This window comes from Pristis pectinata, chromosome 13 (assembly GCF_009764475.1).
Source record: "Pristis pectinata isolate sPriPec2 chromosome 13, sPriPec2.1.pri, whole genome shotgun sequence".
Taxonomy (NCBI): Eukaryota; Metazoa; Chordata; class Chondrichthyes; order Rhinopristiformes; family Pristidae; genus Pristis; species Pristis pectinata.
In genome coordinates, this window is record NC_067417.1 from 40,381,816 (window position 1) to 40,405,275 (window position 23,460).

Below are 23,460 nucleotides of genomic sequence, written 5' to 3' on the forward strand. Positions count from 1 at the left end.
ATTGTCACTTGTACTGAGGTACAATGAAAAACTTGTCTTGCATACCATTCATACAGGTCAATTCATTACACGGTGCAATTACACTGAGCTAGCACAGAGTGCATTGATGTAGTACAGGTAAAAACAATAACAGTACAGAGTAAAGTGTCACAGCTACAGAGAAAGTGCAGTGCAATAAGGTGCAAGGTCACAACAAGGTAGACCATGAGGTTAGAGTCCATCTCATCGTCGTGAGGGAAAGATATGTGTGGGTGAGTAGGGGTGGGCTGGGGGTCCTAGTAAGGACCAGTGCTAGGAGGTGCACGCTCACACCAACTGCACCCTGGACATCTGAATACATGGCGGGAGGGGAGGAGGAAGACTAGATGTGGGGATCCCATCAGCTTCTGCAGTGTGAGCCTCACGACTGCATTGGCATTATGTGACGTCAGAACCATTGATTGTGTGTTCCACCAACATGGGGAGGAGGTGAGACTGACATGGCTGTTCCCCGTTTCTCCCTCTGATTATTAGCCACCTTGTTGTGAAAGAGAGGAAAGAGTGTTACTGCCTGAAACCTGCAGGATCTGGATGATGTGCCTGTCACTATGGAACAACCAGCAGCGTGTGCAAGCTCCAAGATATGGGACTGTGATCTGCTGCTGTTTCAGCTGTGGATGGCTGTGGCGGAGCATGCAATTGTCAGATACAAATGAGCGAGTGGGAGTACTGTGTAAGATCAGTGGTCAATCAGTGAGATAAGGCATCTTAAGATGCACATTGAACTTCTTGAAGCACTACATCCAGGTCCTTGGAGGTTGACTTCTGCCAGGGACCACCAGAGCGGTCTCTTCCCACTGCCATGGACACTCTTGGCCCCATGTGGTTGCTGGACTTCCCTCCTCTTCATCTCATCCACCAAGGCCTTCACTGCAGCCTTGGAAAACTGATGAAGCTGCGCCATGTAATAGTGGACGACTTCCAGGTCAAAATGTTGCCCAAAATATCTGCTAAGTTCTACTACAACCACACTGACTCCTCCTTTAAGAGCACAGGTTGGCATTAAGTGCTATGAGGCACTCAGAAAACTGGGTGTGTTTAGTGGTCTGCACACGTGCAGTACAAGGGCGGAAATAGCTGTGAACTGCACTATGCCATCACCACACCCCTTCTCTAAAGCTAATTCACCAATCTCTGGTCTTCTTATCCGACGTTTTAGTATAGATGGGTTCTTGATGGTTGGCATGGACATGGTGGGCTGAAGGGCCTGGTTCTGTGCCTTATGACTCGATGACACTATTTCACTGCCTTATCTCTTGACAGGGCCAGTGATAGGAATTTCTTCATGGAGCAGTCATTGCAATGATGAACCAATGCCTCCTGCATGGTTCTTTGTATGTTATCATGCATCTTCCACTGGCAATGTGTGCAACTCCTGACAACAAACTGTGCATTATTTTGGTCTCTTGCCTTTACTCCCCCCCCCCCCCCCCCCCCACTCACCCACCCCACTTCTGACGAGGCTGCCACATATCTGATGGAAGCAGCTGCCGTGGACTGGTCTGTGCCACTGTTGATAACAACCATTATTTGAAAAACACAACGACGCTGGAGGAACTCAGCAGGCCAGACAGCATCCGTGGAGAAAAGCAGGCGGCCAACGTTTCGGGTCAGGACCCTTCTTCAGGACTGAAGTTAGGAAAAGGGGAAGCCCAATATATGGGAGGGAAAAGCAGAGCAGTGATAGGTGGACAAAAGAGGGGAGGCAGGGTGGGCACAAGGTGGTGATAGGTAGGTGGGGCGGGGTGGGGGGGAGAGCAGATCTACCGGGGAGTGGGTAGGAGGTAAGAAGAGAGAGGAAAATAGGCTAGGAGAGGGAAGAAGAGAAGAAGCACGGTGGGGGGAGGGTTTTATGGGGAAGGGATGGGCGGTGGGGATTACCTAAAGTGGGAGAATTCAATGTTCACGCTGTTAGGCTGCAAGGTTCCAAGATGGAAACTGAGGTGCTGTTCCTCCAGTTTGCGCTTGGAGTTCTCCTGGCAGTGGAGGAGGCCGAGGACTGACATATCAATGATAGTGTGGGAGGGGGAGTTGAAGTGACTGGCAACGGGGAGACGCAGGTCATGGTTACAGACAGAGCGCAGGTGTTCTGCGAAACGGTCACCTAGTCTGTGTGTGGTCTCACCAATGTAGAGGCGGCTACACTTGGAGCACCGAATGCAGTAGACGATATCAGGGGAGGTGCAGGTAAATCCCTGCCTTACCTGAAAGGACCGTTTGGGTCCCTGGATGGAGGTGGTGTAGGGGCAAGTGTTGCACCAATGGCGGGGGCAGTGGAAAGTTGTCGGGGTGGGAGCAGGATGAGTGGGGGGGGGGGTGGGGAGGAGTGAATGAGGGAGTCGCAGAGAGAGTGGTTCCTGCCAAAGGCAGAAAGGGGTGGGGAGGGGAAGATATGCTTGGTGGTGTGGTCCTGTTGGAGATGGAGGAAGTGGCGGAGAATGATGTGCTGGATACATAGGTTGGTGGGATGAAATGCGAGGACAAGGGGGACCCTATCCCTGTTGGGTCTGGGAGGGGTGGGGGTGAGAGCAGACATCTTGAAATCTGGTTGGGAGGGGTTCAGAGGCTGCAGCTTGGCCTTGTTTACTTTCCTGGCTCCTCTGAATAGCTGCACACACACAATTAGGAAATAACATTGCTGGAAAGTCCCAATACCATGACTGAAACCAAGACATTTTGCAACAGTTACCACATAATGAATAAAACTGAGTAACTAATTAACTGTCATTCTCTTCCGATAGATTACCAGCTTACAATCTGCTGGTGGATTGACACAGAGAAACATGTTGAAAAGCAGTTCAGCAATGTCAGTGCTCTGCTTCCATGGCATTTTTGCAAATGAATTTCAGTGCAGGTTATATCGCGACTCCGGACCATGCAAAGAATTGCACTCACACATGCAGTTACTTGAAACTCCAGCACAGAGCGTTGATTTGGACCAATATTCCACATCCCCAGCAGCAAAAGAAAGCACACTAAAGCTAAGAAGCAGGAAGAAGATGCAAAAGAAAAGGAGCTGCTGGAGGGACTCAGTGGATCAGGCAGCATCTGTGGAGGGAAATGGACAGTCCATGTTTCAGGTTGAGACTGAACTGCCAGAATGAGGTGCGCCAAGGATGCCAAACTCCCAGGCTTGCCCCAGATGTCCCAGCCATTGAAGATTACCTTCAGGAAACTGCTGAGATTAAACCCGAAGGGGCAGTTAAAGAAAAAGTGGTGCGTTTCCTTGAAGTGTCCACTTTAAAATTTTGGGCGATGGGGTCAGAGGCTGGTTGACTGGATGGCAGCAGGAGGTCAAGTGATGAAGCAGCCTCTGACAGAGCAGATGGCAGCCCATGTCTTTAATGGCAAAGCTGGTGCAGCTGCCAAAGGCAGAATCGCCACAGAAGCTCTTTCGTGGCATTGGCTGAGATATCTCTAGTGACTCCTCGTTAATCTTAAAATAATGGCAGCAGAGTAAATGCAGCACAAATAAACCATGCCACATGACAAAGTGTGCACATACATAGTCCCACCTGTGGTGCAGATTGTTTACACAGGTGCAGCGCCTGAGTGGTTGGACACAATTAATGGTAGCCTTCTTCCACAAGGCTGAGGGAACCACTCCAAGATAGCTCCCGTCTGCGGTAAACAGGCTGCTGAGTTTGACCCTTCCGGACTCTTCTAAAGAAGAGCTAACTCTCTACTGCCATGTGGTTTCATGTCAATCTGTGCACTTGAGCAAACCAGAGCAGGTACAAGATAAAGAGCATAAATGACCAGCCATCATTTGCCCAGGATGGAACACATCTGCTTTTAGTTCCCATTGAAAAGCCTGAGCCATTTCAGGACTCAGCAACAAGTGGCAGACTTGTATCACACAGATGGAAAAGAGAAAAGAACATTTCTTTAGTATTTCTCACTCAAGTTTCTTTTGTTGATACAGGACGTGATGTTCCTCTGAGCACATGAGCTCCCAAGCTTCATTTTGTGGCTTGTGATTGCAGCCAGTGCTGCAGTGGTATATATAATAGCTCAGGCTTCGTAGAATCAATGCACCTCAGAAATTCAAGGGCTTAACTGCATCGACATATAGTAAGCTTCCTTGAGTAATGTGGGTACAGCATGCAAAGGGACTATTTAATACAGAAGAGCTCTATCTGAAGCTCTTTTCAGATTAGGCGCAGCTAGAAATAGAAACAAAGATATTTATTTATTTGTCACACGTACATGGAAACACACAGTGAAATGCGTCTTTTTGCGTTACTGAGAATGTGCTGGGGGCAGCCTGCAAGTGTCGCCACTCTTCCAGCCTCAACATAACAGTCGAAGAACATAGAGTTGGAAATAGTCAGCAGGTCGAGTCGGACTTGTTTGAGTTTACGTTAGATTTTCTTGGAACACTATACAAGGCCAAACAGGGACAGGTCAAAGCGAGAGAGGAATGGAAAATTAAAGTGGCTGGAAGTTTGTGACCGCTCTTGTCAACTGAATGGAAGCGTTTTGCAAAGTGGTCACTCAATCTGAGTTTGATTTCTCCAATGCCGAGGAAACCACATCTTGAGTACCAAATGGAGTACACTAAATTAGATATGCAAGTGAATCACTGCTTCACCTGGAAAGAGTGTTTGGGTGCCTGGATCCTTTTCAAACCTGCTATAAACATTGCTATAAATCCATTAGCATCATACTCTGTGTCAAGTAAGATGCAGTGACTGTGTCAGCTCCTACTGAAAACCAGACTCATTCTCTATTGTCAGTGATTTCCATCTGGTGCCAACTGATCAACTGTCATACAACAAGTTTGAAAAGCAAGTTATTGCAATGAGAGGCCAGCATGGAGGAACACGTCGCTGTGCAGACCTGATCAGATTTGACATTTGATACAGGTGATACCTATTGTTTCCAAGACGAGCAGAATACAATCACAACTCAAAACAAGAGTTAAATACAAGTTATCAGCTCGCAGCTCTTGCACACACACAATGCTTTATGCAGCTCTTCCTGTAACATGCAAACAACCAACTGCACACATCAAAACAATAGCTGACTGTCTGTGCTGGGGAACAATGCACAAGATTGAACAGTGTGAACAATTAATTCTGTAGGTTAGAACTTCCAATTTTAACACATCTGGCAACCTTGCATCAAGGGTCTTGGACCCAAAATGTTCTGATCACAGGCAAGGGAACTGAAAGCATGAGTGCAATTGGAAAATTCCAAAAAGCACGGGCTTCGCATGGCTTCTTATCAGCATGCAAATAATTTCAAACATCAGCTGCTTTCTCCTGTCTGGCATTTGATCCAAAGTCAGAGGCACATATTGTCACCTGTCAGTACTCACCTTTCCGAGGCAGTGGAAGGGAACCAGGGCACTGGGAGGGAGGAGCACAGGTCATTCAATATCAACTGTGCCTTACCTGACCTGGAAGTGTTGGTCTAATACCAAGTGGCTGATAGGGAACGCGACTGATTGGCAACACTAATGTCTGGCAGCACAAAGTCTAAAACAACCTCCAATGTTTTACTTCAGTAATTCCAGAATGCTCCCTCTTCTCCCCCTATCTCCACCACTGTACTGTAATTATCTTAGTATGCCTTCTTTCCCCTCATGTTTAACACTCACCACTGTAGCTTATTGTAGTCAGTGGTGCAACCACTGTTGAGTAGTTGAGCTGGCACTGGGCAACATTCCTCACAGCCTGTACATGTTAAGAAAGATAGAGTACCAGAAGATAACCCTTGTTGAATGCCACCCATTACCTGAGTTTCCTCAGAACTGCCTCCTGACTGCCTTCAGATTCCATAGGAGGTGACAAGGACATGGAAGGCCTGTGAAGTCAAAGTAAAATGAAAGATGCATTGCTGAAACCCTGTAGCTAACAGAACAAATGTACTGGCACGTTAAACTTCAAATTTAAACTGAGTTACCTGTCCACTGGACTGATTGTTGAGTCTGTTAGAAATCTAATTGTTGCCACATTCCCACCATCACTGGAAGAAATTCAATTTATAAATTAGTTTCATTGCTTCATCATTTTTATTTAAGTAACTTCCTGATGATGCCATTTAGTGCCATTATTTGGACTATGAAACAGCAAAGTGCTACCAATTAAGAACAGCTGCTAAAGTTAAAGTTGTCCCACATCTGCCACAAGGAGTATGAAGCTGAAATGCTGAGGACAGAACCATTCCAGTACATTTTAGTGGTTAAGAACAGGGTGATTTTCCCCAAGACCACAAGGAAGGGGCCTCAAGCCATTTCTCAATGACCATCCAGAGCAGTCTAAGGCAGGGCATTCCAAATATTCTCAATGCTCTGAGCAAAATTTCTCTCTGTCTCATTCCTAAATTTTTGTCCCCTTATCCGGAGACTGTGCACCTGGTTCTAGACTCGTCAGTCATAGGAAATAGTGCCCCTACTCTGTCAGTGCCTCTGAGAGTCTTATAAGTCTCAATAAGACAACGTCTCATTCTTCCACACCCATTGAATACTAGCCTGACCTACACCCGAAGCAATAAAGCCCACAATCAATCCAGTGAATCCACATTGCACCATCTCAAACCAAAACTGCACACAGTATTCCAGATGCAATCTGTACAATTGTAACAGGACTTCCTTGTTCCCCCTTTGTAATAAAAGTCGAGCATTCCTCCCCAACCTGGTGGAAGCAAGCACAACTGTAACTCCCTGAACACAACTTGTTGTATGATAAGTTCATTTATCTCAAACAAGGATGAAACTTTTAAAACAAAGGCATTGGTAGACTGGGAAGTAGGTCGCAAGATGGGCGGGACTTGGAACGAATCGGGTTATGGGAAGCAGAGCATCAGATGAGCTGAAGTTTACGGAGGCTGGAAAATAGGAGGTTGGTAGCATTGGGATAGTCAAGTTTGGAGATAGAGTTTCCTGGACTCTACTCCATGATGAGTTGTGCCCTTATTAACAGTCAGGGGAGAACTATAAGAAATATGTAACTCTGCAATCACAGGTTCTTCTCCGCTGTTTTGGACTTAATGGCAGAGTAGCCAGTCCCTTGGTCCCCTTGTGGGGAGCCAACCCTGAAGCATCAGGGATGGTGCCATAACATTGAAGCACCAATTGTGTGGCTCAATCTCCTTCAAGAAAAACATGCCAGAGCCTGTCCCCTTTCTAGCAGCCCCAGTGAGCAGGGTCACTGAATTGCCCTGGAAACGTGATCTTCATCATGGTGAAAACGCCCAGTTAGGCTGAAACCAGTAATGTTTATTATTCTCATCATCTGACACATTTGTCAGCAAAACCATCTCAACACTCCAACAATAAGACTTTCAGTCATTTCAGGGGAAGCCACACAAAAACATTAAGCTTCATACAAAACAAGACTTAACTGTTGGACAGTTACTTCTAAGTTATGAAGCACCTGCCTATTCATTGGAAGCACTACATTAGTTTGCTCTTTCAAAGAACATTATTGCATTTAGTTGCAGTGTGGCTACTTAATTATTTAGTTACAGCTTTAAAAGAGTTTAATTATTCCCAACTGAGGGGAAAAAATGTACACGTTATTCTGCTTAACCTCTCCAGCAACTTAATGCTTTCCTAAACCAGCATATAAATAAAACTCCAGCACCCTATTGAGGCCTCAGCGTGACCGCCTCCTTGTCCCCTGGGATAGGGACACATTTTTCAGCAACACTTCCCCAACACAGTTATGAAGTTGCATAACTATAAGTGAACATCAAAATAAGTATCCAGAAGAACAGCATAATCTATAACAACCATATTTTCTACATTAATCAGAGAAGAAGCAGGTTATTTTTGTCAAAGACCTCTCCTACCTGACTTGGATATCCAGGATATTTGAGCAGGTCCTTAAAACATTTGCAATAGTAAGGACACCCTCAACGGTGATGTTATTGCCACCTAACCTGGAATAAAAGAAGCAGTTAAGCTACAATTATAGAACTCAGAGAAACAAAGGACTGCAGATGCTGGAATCTAGATGAAAGACACAATGATGCTGGAGGAAATCAGCAGGCCAGGCAACATCCGTGGAGAAAAATAGGAGGAGGGAAAAGCAGAGCAGTCCACCTATCACTGCTCTACTTTTCCCCTCCTATATATTGGGCTCCCCCTTTTCCTATCTTCAGTCCTGAAGGGTCCTGACCCAAAACATTGGCTGGCTGCTTTTCTCCACAGATGCTGCCTGGCCTGATGAGTTCCTCCAGCATCATCGTGTTTTTCAATTATAGAACTTACATATTCTACAAACTTAGGAAGAGTAGCTAAGGAACAACTGATCTAATAAGACTCTCCCATAAGCTGATAATTCCACACACACACACTTCCAATGCACATGCCTCAGACACACCTGTGCACACACACACATGCACTTGCACAAACGTACCTCGTGCTCACACACACACGCGGTCGTGCTCACACACACACGCTGGTCGTGCTCACACACACACATGCACAAACTCAGTTATATTTGTGCACATACACTTCTCTCTCTCTCTCCATGTGGGGAAGGAATAAAAGAAATCAAGTTGAATTTAAGAAAAGTGCAACTGCTTGAATCAAATTCTAGGGGACCATAGTATTTGGAAGACACATGTCCCGTTGCTCTCCTGGATTCTCAATGCTAGTTAAAAAAATGCAGGTATACCAAACAGTGCAAAACCACAAGGAAACAATAACCAGGAGATATCAAAAGCAAAATACTGCATCAGCTCAGAATCTGAAATAAGGTCATGAAATGCTATAAATACTCAGCACGCTGTACTTGTGGGGAGAAAGATAGAGAACTAACATTTCAAGTTGCACCTTGACCTGAAAAGTTAACTCTTTTTTTCCTCCACTGATACTACCTGACCTGCTGAACATTTCCAGCTTTCACATTAACAAAGAAACAGTGCTTTGAAATTTATGTTCATTAATTATAACTTTTCCATATCTGTTACTTATTGATTCACATTTCTGGCATCCAGGCATCACTGGCAAGGTCCGCATGATTTCTCCATCCCTAATTGCTATTCAGAAGCCGGTGGCGGTGAGTCACCTTCTTGAACTGGTGAAAGGATGTGCACAATACTGTGGGGAATTCTGTGATTTAGATCTGACAATAATGAAGGAATTAGACAGGATGGTAGAATTCTAATATCCCTGAAGCCCCTGACCTTCTTGGACATAGAAGCTGTGGGTTTGGGAGACGATATTGGAATAGCCTAGGCAACCATTGTGCATCAGTAGTGGAGGGACTGAATGCCTAGGATGACTGGTGGGGTGCTAATGAAGTGGACTGCTTTGTCTTGGATGGTGTCAACCTTCTTGAGAGTTGCTGGCGCTGCACTTATCGAAGGCAAGTGGAGAGTATTCTATCTGGCTCCTGATGAGCTGTAGATGGTGTCTGTTGCCAGAGGACACTCAGTCTTTAACTTGATCTTGTAGCCACAATATTTGTGCGACTAGTCCACTTGATTTCCTAGTCTATTATGACACCCCAGGATGTTGATGGTGAGGAACTCAACAATGACAATACCAGTGACTGCACTCTCTTGTTGGAGATAGTCATTGCCTGGCATTTTTGTGGCATAAAGTTATTTGCCATTTCTCAGCCACACCCCCCCACCCCCCCAAAAAAAATTGTCTTGGTCTTGCAACATGCAGGCATGAACTGATTCATGCTGAGGAATTGTGCATGGAATCAAGCATTGTGCAATCGTCAGCAGACAGCCTCACTTCTCACCTTTTGATGGAAGGAAGGTCATTGATAGATGGAAGGCCTCACTCACTGCACGGAGGAACTCCTGGGACTGGGAAGATTGACCTCCAACAGTTACATCCAACTTCCTTCGCACAGTTTGTGGCACCAGCCACCAGGGTGTTTTCCCCTTGATGCCAATTGATTTCATTTCTACCAGGGTCCCTTGATACCACACTCAAGTCAAATGCTGCCTTGATGTCAAGGGTGGAAGCAAGGTTCAGAGATATGAGATTTTGGGAATGGCATAAACCAATTGTGACACTGCAGAGTGCAACATGGTGCAAGTGTTGGAAGAGGATGCAATCCTGGGCCTCCAGTGTTGAGAAGATGAAAAGATACGATGCAACGGTCTAATGGCCAAAAATACATTGAAACAATAGGGCAAAATAAGAAAAGCTTCAATAAATAACAAAGAGATTACTAGTATATTAACAAAGTGAAATGTGCTGCCAATATATTTTCAATGCAAAGAAAGATAATAGTGAGTAGTTGAGCTCCAGGAATAATTTCAGCTCCAGGCCATCATTGCAGGAGTTCCTTAAGGTCCTAGAGGCAACCATGTTCAGCTGCTTCATCAGTGACCTTCCTTCTATTATGAAATCAGAAGTGGGGATGTCTGCTAATGATTATAGGATTCACTTCCATTTATAGGTAATGAAGAAGTTTGTGCCTGCACACAGCAAGACCTGGAAAATATTGACATAAATGTTAAGTGGCAAGTAACAGCAATGCCACACTAGTCCCAGGCAATGTCCATCTCCAACAAGAGAGCGAGAGAATTTACCCACCTCTCCTGGGCATTCAAAAGCATTATAATAAGTCAAATCCTCAAACTTCGTTATTAACTTCCTGGAGGTCACACTGACTTGTCTGGGCACATAAACATTACGGCTACAAAAGCAGGTCAGAGGTTAGCATCGTGCATCAGGTGAATCTACTCCTTATTCCATAAGAACTATCCCATATCTACAAATCAGGAGTGGAATGGAACCATCTCCATTTGCCTAGATAGGTGCAACTTCAACAACACTAAGATGGTCCAAAACCATCCAGGTCAAAGCAGCCTGTTTAACCAACAGGGAATCCATCTTCCTTAACCATTCACTCCCTCTTGTGCAGTGCACGACCGCCGCAGGGTATCATCAATGAGAAGCACAACAGTAACTCCCACAGTGCCTCCCAAACCTGCAACCTCTACTATGGCCAAATACTTTTGTATGAATCAAAGAAAATAATGGAGAGCCACTAACTATTAAATGGCACTGCTCTCACTGTTTGTCTCAGGTGATACATGCAAAGATTTTTCAGCAAAAGGGTACAATTCCATGGCTATAACCTAAATAACGGGTCACATCATTCACATAGCCTAAACATAAATATTTAACTTGAGACTTTAGGTTGTGTATGAGTAGAATAAAGAACACCTTGTATCAATAACATAATCTTATTCAGCTGAGCAGATGAACAAACACGAGGTTCAGATCTGCTATGTCTACAGAATCATTCTGGGTACCTACAAAAGAGGAAATGTTCCTTGTGTCTTGCCCATGAAACAAACTCCTATCAACATAACTTTATGGTAGGCATTAACCTGGTTGTTCTAAATAGATTAAACACAGGACACAATTGCTCCAAGTCTTGCACCCATCTGAAGATTTCCTCTTGGGGTTCATAGAGCACAATGTGGATTTTAGCCAGGATACTTTGCCTATCTGGCTGTGGACTGCAACATTTTCTTTGCTGTGTAAGTCAGTTCAAGAAAATGTACTCTTTATTTATGAAAAGAGTAATTGATCCAGCAAATAAAAGAAAGGAGATCTTCCTCCTCGATGCAACCTAAAATTTGTAGGATCACGACGGAGACAGTAAGGAACTGGTCAGAGGCTCACCAATCCTTTCCCACAGTTTACTTCCAGTCTCCACTATCCACTCCTCCTCCTGCCACCACAGTGCACTGGAAAATGGGATCAGTGCTCTTTTGTTTCCTCAGCCTGGCAGCTGGATGGATGAACGAAGATGGCTTCCTTCACCCACGCATACCTTGCGATCTCAAGAGTTTCACTTACTCGATTTTTCTCAGCTTGGCCATTCGAGGGAGCATGTTAACGACCATCTCTATCCCAGCATCCCCCAGCTCATTATCGTGCAAGCTGGAAGGAAATAGAAAGAGGGAAAGGTGAGCAACAATGGTGACATGCAGACTAAAGTTGAATAACTTGGCATATTTGAGATAGTTACTTTATTTCTTCCAGTTGCTGACAGATTCCCAGTGCAGAAGTCAAGGGGCTTGCTCCCTTCACACCAATACTGCAAGATGTAAGGCTGGAATCACAAGTTTAGCTTACATTAGTATCTTCAAGTTAAAGCAACAGTTTAGATAGAAAATGAGTGATACTGCACTACTGCAATGGGCAAGTATTTTACTTAAAAAAAAGATCTACGTGAAGCAGGCTCTGAACACTGGGCTCCCCGGGTTAGGCTTCTTTAAGTTACACAAAGTAAGCATCACGAGCACTGCAAGTCCTGTTTCTGAATGCATGTCCTGCAAGGTCCAGGCATGGATTGCATGCAGCTTGATGCCAATACACATGAACAGGCCCACACATGCTAGTACCTGAAATGCATCGGAGCCTGGAAAATTGTGGACTTCACAGAACTTGCAATAAGATCCCGATTTTCCTTTACATTTGATTTTTTTTTCATAGAAACTGAATGGCCAAGTGCACAAAGACATACTGTACGCCTGGAAATTGGATTGCACACGTTTTTGATGCACTAAATGTTGCAAAGGTTAGCACTAATATCAAGTGAAAGACAAAATTAGGACATCCTAGCTTTAGGAAGGTGTTATGTAGCATTTTAAGAGACAGTGAAACACAGCATTCACTTTTAATACATGTTGGTACTTATTAGATAGGCAGCCACAATGACAATCGTGTGCTGAGACTGGTATTGGTTTATTATTGTCACTTGTACCGAGGTACAGTGAAAAACTTGTCTTGTGTACAGATCGTACAGATCAGTTCATTACACAGTGTATTGAGGTAGTACGGGGTAAAAACAAAAAAAGAATACAGAGTAAAGTGTCACAGCTACAGAAGAAATGCAGTGCAGGTAGCAAGGTCATAACAAGGTAGATCGTGAGGTCAAGAGTCCATCTCATCGTATAAGGGAACCGTTCAATAGTCTTATAACAATGGGATAAAAGCTGTCCTTGAGCCTGGTGGTATGTGCCCTCAGGCTCCTGTATCTTCTGCCTGATGGGAGAGGGGAGAAGAGAGAATGACTCAAGTGGGTGGGGTCTTTGATTATGCTGGCTGCTTCACCAAGGCAGCGAGAGGTATAGACAGAGTCCATGGAGGGGAGGCTGGCTTCCGTGATGACTGGGCTGTGTCCACAACTCTTTGCAGTTTCTTGCAGTCACGGGCAGAGCAGTTGCCTTAACAAGCTGCGATGCATCCAGATAGGATGCTTTTTATGGTGCATTGATAAAAGTTGGTGAGTGTCAAAGGGGACATGTCAAATTTCTTTAGCCTCCTAAGGAAGTAGAGGCACTGGTGAGCTTTCTTGGCTGTGGCATCTACGTGGTTGGACTAGGACAGGCTATTGGTGATGTTCACTCCGAGGAACTTGAAGCTCTCAACCCTCTCAACCTCACCACCATTGATGTAGACAGGTGCATGTACATCGCCCCCTTTCCTGAAGTCAATGACCAGCTCTTTTGTTTTGCTGACATTGAGGGAAAGGTTGTTGTCATGACACCATGTCACTAAGCTCTCTACCTCCTTCCTGTACTGATTCATCGTTATTTGAGATACAGCCTACTATGGTGGTATCATCTGCAAACTTGTAGATGGAGTTAGAGCAGAATCTGGCCACACAGTCATGAGTGTATAGGGAGTAGAGTAGGGGGCCGAGGATGCAGCCTTGCGGGGTGCCAGTGTTGAGAATAATTGTACCAGAGGTGTTGCTGCCTATCCTCACTGATTGCAGTCTGTTGGTCAGAAAGTCAAGGATCCAGTTGCAGAGGGAGGTGTTGAGTCCCACGTCTCAGAGCTTCGTGATGAGTCTGCTTGGAATTATAGTACTGAAGGCAGAGCTGTAGTCAATAAACAATAGTCTAACGTTGGTATCTTTACTGTCCAAATGCTCCAGAGCTGAGTGTAGGGTCAGGGAGATGGCAACCACTGTAGACCCGTTTCGGCGGTAGGCAAATTGCAGTGGGTCGAGGTTGTCTGGGAGGCTGGAGTTGATGCGTGCCATGACCAGCCTCTCAAAGCACTTCATGATGATGGATGTCAGAGCCACCAGTCGGTAGTTATCTTGTTTTTCTTAGGAACTGGGACGATAGTGATCTTCTTAAAACAGGTGGGAACCTCACACTGAAGCAGGGAGAGGTTAAATGTGTCTGCAAATATCCCTGCCAGCTGATCAGCATAATATCTGAGGGATAGCCAGGGACACCATCTGGGCCAGATGCTTTCCTCGGGTTCACTCTCCGGAAGACTGATCTTACGTCCTCGATGGTGAACACGGGTTCAGTTGTTTTGGAGGCTGTCAGGGTAGGTGGTGACAAACCAGTCCCCTTTTGTTCAAAACATGCATAGAATACCTTAAACTCATCATGAAGGGGTGTACTGTTGTTGACTACAGATGAAGAGTGGGAAGGAAGGGGAATATGAGGCAGCAGGGAGGGGTGTAACAGCTCCAGGTTCTTCCAGAGACCTGTCCCAAGGACAGAACATGGGCTTGAGCCTCCAGAAAAACCAGCAGCATTGATTCACACACCAAAGGATCTATAAACGGCAGTTATCACATCACAGAAGCCCCAATCTGTACTGACAATTGCTGACAATGACATTTTATAGAAATAAAAATTACAAGGGATGATTTTCAACATATAAAATCAATATTTCCAGGAGGCACTTTGAAGGATGAAGTCTCCCCTACTTTTCAGCATAACATACACCTTGTTGAACTGCGGTTCAACTCCTACTGTTAAGCGAGGCATATATGCTGGTTACTTTGATGACATCATTACATGGGCAAAATGCAACAGGGAAATAACATCAGGATTGGGGTGAATCATGCAGGAACTGCCCGGTCCAATTTCCTGAAAGGCAGGATTTCCTTTGGAAATGTGTGCTAACATGTCCAAAATCATGTGATGTGTTACTTAAGTACAAAATATAGGTGCAAATGGATTTAACTACTCCCATATCCAGGTTGCAGAGCTATGCATTCCAATTTCAAGGCTTACAATTAAAATGTTAGTAAATTCTTACATAAGCTTCTTCAGGCTGTTGACTTTAGGAATGGCTTCAGATAACGTTTGAGCAAATTTGTCCTCATATTTCCTGCTTTTGAACCTATAATTGAAAAGGTATTTAATATCGATTTTTGTACAGGTCTATAAATACAACATCCTTTGTTAGACAGTATTATCCTTAGAACTCAATACGATCACAGAACTTTCTTTCCCTCACTGGAATGCAAAGGATCAGATTGTACGAAAACTTATCCCACACAGGCTCCCTCTAGTCACAGGTGGACACAACTACTGGGGAAGGCAGTGTGAGAAGATGGATCGGGGGTGTGGTCAATGATGGGGGAATGAAAGGGGAGTACTCTCTATCTATCTTCTGCTTGAAATTTCACAACACTCCCAGCTCACGCTGTTGTACCCCGAGTCTCAAATATCAACAATAATTTCCTAAAAGATAATTGTTTTGTGGCAATTGCTAAAAAAACAGACTTGTATCATATCGTAAGGAATCTAGCAAATCAAGGATCCAAACAACCTGTCAATGAGGAAGCAGTGGATGTTAGTGATAGCATTGGCTGTGAAGATTTCCTCTAGTTATATCAAGCTATGACACAAATGAAGAGAAAATAGAGTAACTTTGTCTCATTTTTTTTGAGACTTGTAAATCCCTAAAATAAAAACATGAAATCTGTGCAGCAAATTATGCTGGATACCACACTGGAGAGATAATTTGTGCTCAAATGTTGGTGTAGGCTGAAGTCATCGGAGTCGGCAGCAAGAATTGTGTCTCTCCTTCGACCAATGTCAGTGGGCGAATTGCACATCACTTTTATCAAATTTGGCCCCACGGCTTTCTCAACAATGCAATACCTCCCCTTCCTCATTTAAGAAATGGTTTAGAAAATATGGCGACCGATGTTTCAGGTTGTTTTGCCCTGCGATAAAAGCCAAGCCATTCATTCTCTCTCTCATGGATCACAACTCAACATTAAACAAGGTCAGTCCACCTCAGTTCAGTTCTAATGGCAGATCATTAGCTTGAAACATTAACTTTCTCCAAACGTGTTGCCCAAGCTGCTGAATATTTCTATCATTTTCTGTTTTCATCTCAATCTAGCTTCTGGTTAGGGCAGAACCCTCCACAGCATGGCATCATTCACCATTTACTACCAGTCTGGTTCACAGAAGTTCAAGGACAATTGTTGTGAGATATGGAAAACCAGGAGGAAGTGATGGAGGCCATTTTTCTGACCCCAAGAAACGTGCCTGGAATGGTACTAGTAAGGGAGGGGGTTCACCTGCACCTGACCATTGCACATTACCCAGAAGAGCTTGGGAAGAGCCAGCTCTCGGGACTCCATCAATCCCAGTCTTAGCAGGCCGACAGAAGAGAGTTGCCCAGAAACCATCCTTTCTTCTTCTTTTCCCTGGTACCACTCCTCCGCCTAGGGACATAGCTGTCCTTAATGCCATCAGCTGTTGTATGGCTGTAGTACTCTTACGTTGTTCTGAAGCAACTCTCTTTAACGCCATTGGTGTTAGTCAGCAGAAAGAGAAGGAAGGAAAATGGAGGGCATTCAGATACTAGCAGATGAACAGAATACCCATTGTTCTGGCCAGTGACTCTTTGCCGGTCAAATCAATCTTCATACATGCTAAGAATGAAAAGATGAAGACAGTGGGGAAAGGGAGGGAGTAAATGTCAGTTGACATTATACAACAAACATAAGCCATTGGGTTGGAGAGCAAGGTGTGGGGACTTTCCAACTAAATGCAAATTCTAGTCTGTTATGCTAATTTTATGCAAAAGATCCACCCTTAATTTTTCATAGAACAGTACAGCACAGGAACAGGCCCTTCAGCCCACTATGTTGTGCTGAACTAATTAAACGAGTAATTAAAAGCCTACTAAACTGGTCCCTTTTGCCTATAGAAGTCCGTATCCCCCCATTCTCTGTATATTCATGTGCCTATCTAAGTTTCATTTTGTTTGAGGAAAGAGTGATAAAATTTTAGTGATCCCTGACCTTCTGTACATTTCGGAGAGCTAGACTACCTACAATAGGCAACACAAAGCACTGGAGAGGCACCACTGACCAGTAGTATCTGGAAAATTCTCCACATCCATTGGCAGGGATAAGCAAACCAATCTCAAAGTCTTCTCCCAAGCAAACATCCCCAGCACTGAGGCCCCAATTACACTCAGTCAGTTCCAATGTGTGGGCTAATGTAAGAAGCTGCAGAGAGCAGTGGACTCAGTCATACATCATGGGCACATTCCTTCCCACCATTGGTAGTCTCTACATGAGGCGCTGCCTCAAGAAGGCAACATCCATCAAAGATCCCCACCATCCGGGCCATGCCATCTTCTCACGGCTACCATCAGTCAAGAGGTACAGAAGCCTGGAGTCCCACACCACCAGGTTCAAGCACAGCTACTTCCCTTCAACCATTTTGTCCTTGAACCGATTGGCACAACCCTAATCACTACAGTACAGCAACACTGTGACCACTTTGATCACTCTGCACTAAAATGGACTTTGTTTTTTTTTGTGTGCTCTAATTGTGTTCATTCTTGTAAAGATTGTGTATAATTTATGTCTGATTTATGGTTTTCTTGTGAGTCCTGCTTATATGATGCAATGTGCCTGTGATGATACTGCTGCAGGTAAGTTTTCCATTGCATCTGTGCATACATATACTTGTGCATATGACAATAGACCTGACTTTGACTAATAGACACCATACTCACAAAGCAGGCACTCCATTCCAATCTCCAGCAAGATGTTAACAGAGCTCAGAGAAAAAGCTCTAAGGATGTTCTCAAAGACTTGAGAAACTGTAACATCCCTATCACTCATCTCTGTGGCTGTGAGCGCTCAAGTTGGAGGAAATGCATTAAGAAAGGCACTAAGAACCTCACGTCTCCTCATCAGGAGGATCGGGAAGCCCAGCAGAAAGATTGAGTGGCTGCTCGGAGGGAGGGGCAACATAAGGGAGGGGTCAGGTGGAAGAAGCAGCAGTGCTGAGGGAACAGGCGGACAGAGGGAGGGGCAGGGCCAATGGAGCACAGAGAGGGCGATGTGGTAAAAGTATTCTTTATAAATAATAGCCTCTGTGTTACAATATTCCAGGCAGATTTAGGCAGGTTGAAAGAATGGGTAATGAAAGCTGTGTGAAATGGGAAGGGATCTGAATGATATTTTATGATGGTTTCGATGTGTGTATAATAGGCTAAAGGAAAGCCCCAGCCAGAAATCAAGGCTGGGGAAGTCTATTAGCTGTGAAAGTAGTTTCACAATGCAAACTGCATATCTTTGAATCTAACCTTTGGGTTGTCCAATGTCCTTTAGGTTTTGGCATGAAGATCAGAATCTGCTTAAACTTACAACTTAACTGCTTTGGCTTTGGTTCTCTCAAGGTGTTGGTCTGTCGTCTTTAACACTGGGCCTTCTGCTACACCGGTAACCCAGGATGAATGCCATGCCTTTCCCCTACTTTCAATCCAGGGTGATACTGGGCACGTAACACAGACCTGAATCTAGATTCAGGTTCAGTCTTGGAGTGAAATCCACAAGTGAAATCCATTCCAATGTTAGCATCAGACTCATGGCCGGCAAGAGACAGCAAGGAGAGATTTTACCAGCACTATTGCTGTAACCCCTTCTGGAGAAACTAGAACTGAGGGTCATTGGAGACACAAGAGAGACTGCAGATGTGGAGCAACACACACAAAATGCTGGAGGAACTCAGCAGGTCAGGCAGCATCTATGGAGGGAAGTGAACAGTCGACGTTTCGGGCCGAGACCCTTCATTAGGACACAAAAGAAAGAGGGCAGACGCCAGAATAAAAGGGTGGGGTGAGGGGGAGGAGCACGAGCTGGCTGGGGATAGGTGAATCCAGGTGAGATTGGACATTGCTGTAGGATGAGGGTTTGCCCATTTAGGCAAAGAGAAATTTCTTCTCTCAGAGGGGCTCAAATCTTTTGAATTCTCTGCCCCAGAGGCCGAGTCACTGAATCCATGTAAGAGCGAGAGATGGATTTTTAAGACTTTTGGGGAATTAAGTATTGTGGGGAACAGGCAGGAAAGAGGGACTGAGGCCAAGATCAGCCATGGTCTTATTATGTCAGAGCAGGCTCAAGGGCATTAAAGCAGACTCCTGTTCTCATTTCATATGTTCTGATAACATCAATGGTTTAAGTAATTTTGCAAAGGCTGCATTTCTGGCATAGAGCATTACTCAATGAGAGCACGAATCAGTCTCCCTCATCCAAACCACCCCAGTTCTGAATTTCCAGAGTTGCAACTGAATGATCAGCATCACTTCAACATGCAGATCTCTGTTTCTCATTCTCCAGCCTCTGCTCCCATGGACCAGGAACGAAGCCCTGTAACAGTTCATCTCTCGTGTTAACACTTCACATCTGGGCTGACACAAAGACTGTGCTGCAGGAGCTGCATTTGAAAAGCGAGACGCTAAAGTATAGTTACAAAAACAATAAAATCCTGCATTTACTTACACTAAAGTTTCTAAGTTCTTGCAGGTGCCCAAGACTGTAACACATTCTAGATCCAGGGCACAACCTCCAATATCCACAGATGCACAGCTGGTCCCGTTATTTATAACAAAAGTTAAAACCGTCGTGTCCGCTGGCGTAAGCCTGAAGTTTCGCAGCTCAAACTTGTACCTTAACTGTGCCGCAACGTCCCGGGCCAGATCACAGTTCTGCGTCTCATACACACAGTGGCACAGTTCAATGATTTTTGGCCCAGTTAGGTTGGTGGTGGCCAACTTCCGCAGGTTCAGTAAGATGGCCTTCTGCTTTTTTTGTATCCACATCTCATTCTTGTTTGCCAGGATGCTAAGGAACTGCTTACACCTTTTTGAAGCTAAGCCAGACAGAAATATGTGGACGGTATCGGTAAACTCATTCTTTGCATCGTTCCTCCACGTCCATTTTGATTTCAGGTAAAACTTGCTTTTTAACATTTGGTCTGTTGTCTGGTTGTCAATCATCTGATGAAGTGCAGCCAGGAACTCTTGCAGTGTCAGGTGGACAAAAGCATACCCATTCTCTTGGTTATGGTCAATAGTTTTCACTTCAAAAGTGGAAAGAAATCCAAATGAGGAAGCAAACATGGTGACCTTCTCAGAAAGAAGGTCTTTTAAATAAAACACAGACTTACTCTCCTGGAGCCCCTTTACTGCAAGGTTGCACAACCCATGAATCTCTTCCCTGTATTCATTTAGCAGCATGTTTTCAATCTGTCCATAGGCCTCTGTACTCTTGGCACCCTTGCTTAAAAAAACTGTAAGCATCTTGATGTAGAATTGTGTCATTGTATGAGGTAGCTTGGGTTCTAACTGGCTTTGAGATAACAAGTGCTCAAGACAAAGGAAAACAACCCAGCACAAGGCAGGGATGTAGCACATGTTTAAAATCTTCCTATTCTTCTCTAGGTGAGAGATTGCCTTACAAATGTGCTCAGTATCTTCAAAGAAGTGACTGGCATATTCTTTAATTTTACACTGGTTAAACCCTGAGACTTCCCCCACATGTCCCACAACATCCAGAGGCAAGCAGAGGATGTCTTTGGGCCTGGAAGTTATGAGAACTGTACATCCAGGGAGCATCTTCCCAATAAACAGGCTGGAAAATAACTGTCCCACAGATAGTTGTGCATTGGGGTTGCTGGAAACAACAGAGGTGCAGACAGAGGCTTTCTCAGCAAACTCATCAAAGCCATCAAAAATAATCAAAACCATCTGCGGGTTTCTGACTATAAATCTAAATACAGCATGGGCGTTCCTTTCTGGTTTAAGGAACAAATCGAATAACATAGTTTTCAGATCAATGCTCCTATTGATTAGATTCAGTTGACGAAACTCAAATAAAAATACATACTGGAATTGACTGACAACCCCTCTAGTCCACTCATAGCAAATCTTGTGCACCAACTTGGTCTTCCCAGTTCCTGCTTTTCCAAGCAGGATATTGACTTTACAATCAGATATGAGTTTTTTGTTGAGAAACTCTGCTAAGTTTGTGACTGTGTCCTCATTCTCCTCAACCCCATGGGAACTGAGCACATCATCCCGGCTAGCATCTATTCTCTCCTTGAGTTTGGTCACATTTCTGTCCTTCATGCTTAGACTCCGAAAAGTCTGGGCGAGGGTTACTTGTTTCCTTTTTTCTTCTTTTGTATTGCTGGCTTCGTATTTCTGTGAGATAGTCTTCCTCATTAACATTCTGTAATCCTCAGCAGAATCTGTCAATGGAAAGCAAATAGATATTTAGAGTTTGAAAACTGAAAAATTGTCCCATCGTTATAAAAATACTTACCCGTGGTTTGAAGCTGATTGACTCAGTAAATGTGAATGAGGAACTAACAAGCTGAAAACACTGAGCAATCAAATACCATATTCATTTTTTGAAAGCTAACAATCATTAAGGAAGCATGAATTCAAATCACTTCAAAAATGTTCTGATGTTAGTTTTAATTACTATTTCATCTTTTCCTTCTGCTAGAAGTCTACATCTAAAAGTAACTTTCATGTGTTAGAAATTGGCAATTTTCTTCCCGCTCCCTACTTGGTGGTAGAAATCCCTGGAAATTACTTCTCTGAGCAACTTACTCCTGATGAGAACGTAGAGCTCAGTTTGGAGTACTGAAATGATGTTTGAATGACTGTATGTTTGGTAAGAAACACCCGAACTGGATGGATGGGTATTTTGCCCACCACAGGTGGCAGGGGTGCAAGAAAATGGCTTTACTGGCATGTCTTACTGTCTTGGTTCATCCAGATTGGCAATAATCCAGTGTCACTCATGGAAAGCACTTGTACTTTTAGGGTTTGCTCTAAAATACAGGTTAAGCTCCTTTCTCCATCTAGTGAACACTACCACAGATTGGAGCAAGGAGATCATACACACACCAGGAATATTGGTTACGGTTAACAGCAAGAGCAGCCATTTCCCCATCTTTGCAAGACTTGATGTTGGTAAATCCTGCCATATTTCCTTGAAAAGAGGAGATGTTTGTGTGTTATCTGGTGTACATATCCTGTCATTATCATATATTGTCTGCCACATGATGCGTCCTAACTTAGATTACAATATGGTGATATGGTGCACCCTTCAGTCACTGAAATACATGGTGCCTCATGTGGTATAAGCCTGCTGTCATTTTAATGTATTATGTATCACATGATGTATCCCCGTCATTGAGGACAAAAGGTGCAGATGCTATCAAGCTGACATAAAATCAGAAAACCCGGACATACTCAGCAGGACAAGCCTTTCCCCACCACCACCACCACCACCACTTGTGTCAGTCTCTCTTGGTCCCCACCCTCTTACAGACATTCTCTTTGCTTTCTCCACCCATCCCCTTCTCTGAAACTTAATACATGCTTGATCTGTAACTTTTGTAAATCTGATCAACCTGAAACATTAACTCTGTTTCTATGCTCCACAGATGCTGCCTGACCTGCCGAGTATTTCCAGCATTTTCTGTTCATATATACCATTCCCCACACAGCCAACTCTGGCCTCACCCAAGCTCATCTTCCCCCTAAAGTCTCACCTCTCACTTTGTTTCTTCTAAATCTGACCATCTCAATGCACAGCCAGCTGGTCTTCCTCTTCCTGGCTACTGCAAATGTGGCCATCCATATCTTAACTTGCTCAGTCTCGTTTTCCATTGCTGCTGTGCTTGCCTACGTTTGGTTAATTAGCTCTTCAGTTTTAAACTCTTGATCCTTTTTTGTAAATCTCTTCCATGACCCTGCCTCTCCGTCCCACATAATCTCTACTTCCGGTATTACCAGTTCCAATATGCAATTCCAGCCTCTTTTTATCATCTCAGAATATAACTGGATTGTGCCTTCAGCTGCCAAGGTCTAAGCTCAGGAAGTCCTTCCCAAAACCTCTTTACCAAATGACTCCATGCAACATGAGGAGATGTCAGCACAGATAACCAGAAGCTTGGTCAAAGTGAAATATTTTGAGTGTCTTAGAGGAGGAAAGAGAAGCAGGAGACACAAGAGACTGCAGATGCTGGAATCTGGAGCAGCAAACAATCTGCTGGAGGAACTCAGTGGGTCGAGCAGCACCTGTGGGAGGAAAGGAATTGTTGACGTTTCGGGTCGAAACCAGCATCAGGACTGTCGGGAGGTTTTGGGAAGGAATTCCAGAGTTGGGACCTTGGCAATGAAGGCAAGGTCCGGTTAAATTCTGAAATGGTGATGTAGAAAAGATGACACAGACAATATGAGATCCTTGGCAGCCAGTGAGCTTCCTCTAGTGCATTTCATGCAAAAGTAACAGAATAGAATCATGAAGGTTAACACCACAGGAGGAGGACATGCTGCCTACATGTTAGAGTTGTCTAAGTGGTCCCATCCCCTTGACCTTCCCTGCT

General features: G+C 44.4%; 1 protein-coding gene across 1 annotated transcript in view; it reads right to left on the minus strand.

The window, feature by feature from the left end:
• nlrc5 (NLR family, CARD domain containing 5) overlaps window positions 1-23,460 on the minus strand; it is a 201,130-nt gene that overhangs the window by 138,404 nt on the left and 39,266 nt on the right. The window contains exons 6-12 of the mRNA XM_052027934.1: window positions 19,557-21,306; window positions 15,053-15,136; window positions 12,006-12,089; window positions 11,834-11,917; window positions 7,840-7,929; window positions 5,950-6,012; window positions 5,782-5,850 (exon numbers count right to left, since the gene is read on the minus strand). Coding sequence (XP_051883894.1) covers window positions 5,782-5,850; window positions 5,950-6,012; window positions 7,840-7,929; window positions 11,834-11,917; window positions 12,006-12,089; window positions 15,053-15,136; window positions 19,557-21,306 — 2,224 coding nt within the window. The remainder of the gene's footprint in view (window positions 1-5,781; window positions 5,851-5,949; window positions 6,013-7,839; window positions 7,930-11,833; window positions 11,918-12,005; window positions 12,090-15,052; window positions 15,137-19,556; window positions 21,307-23,460) is intronic.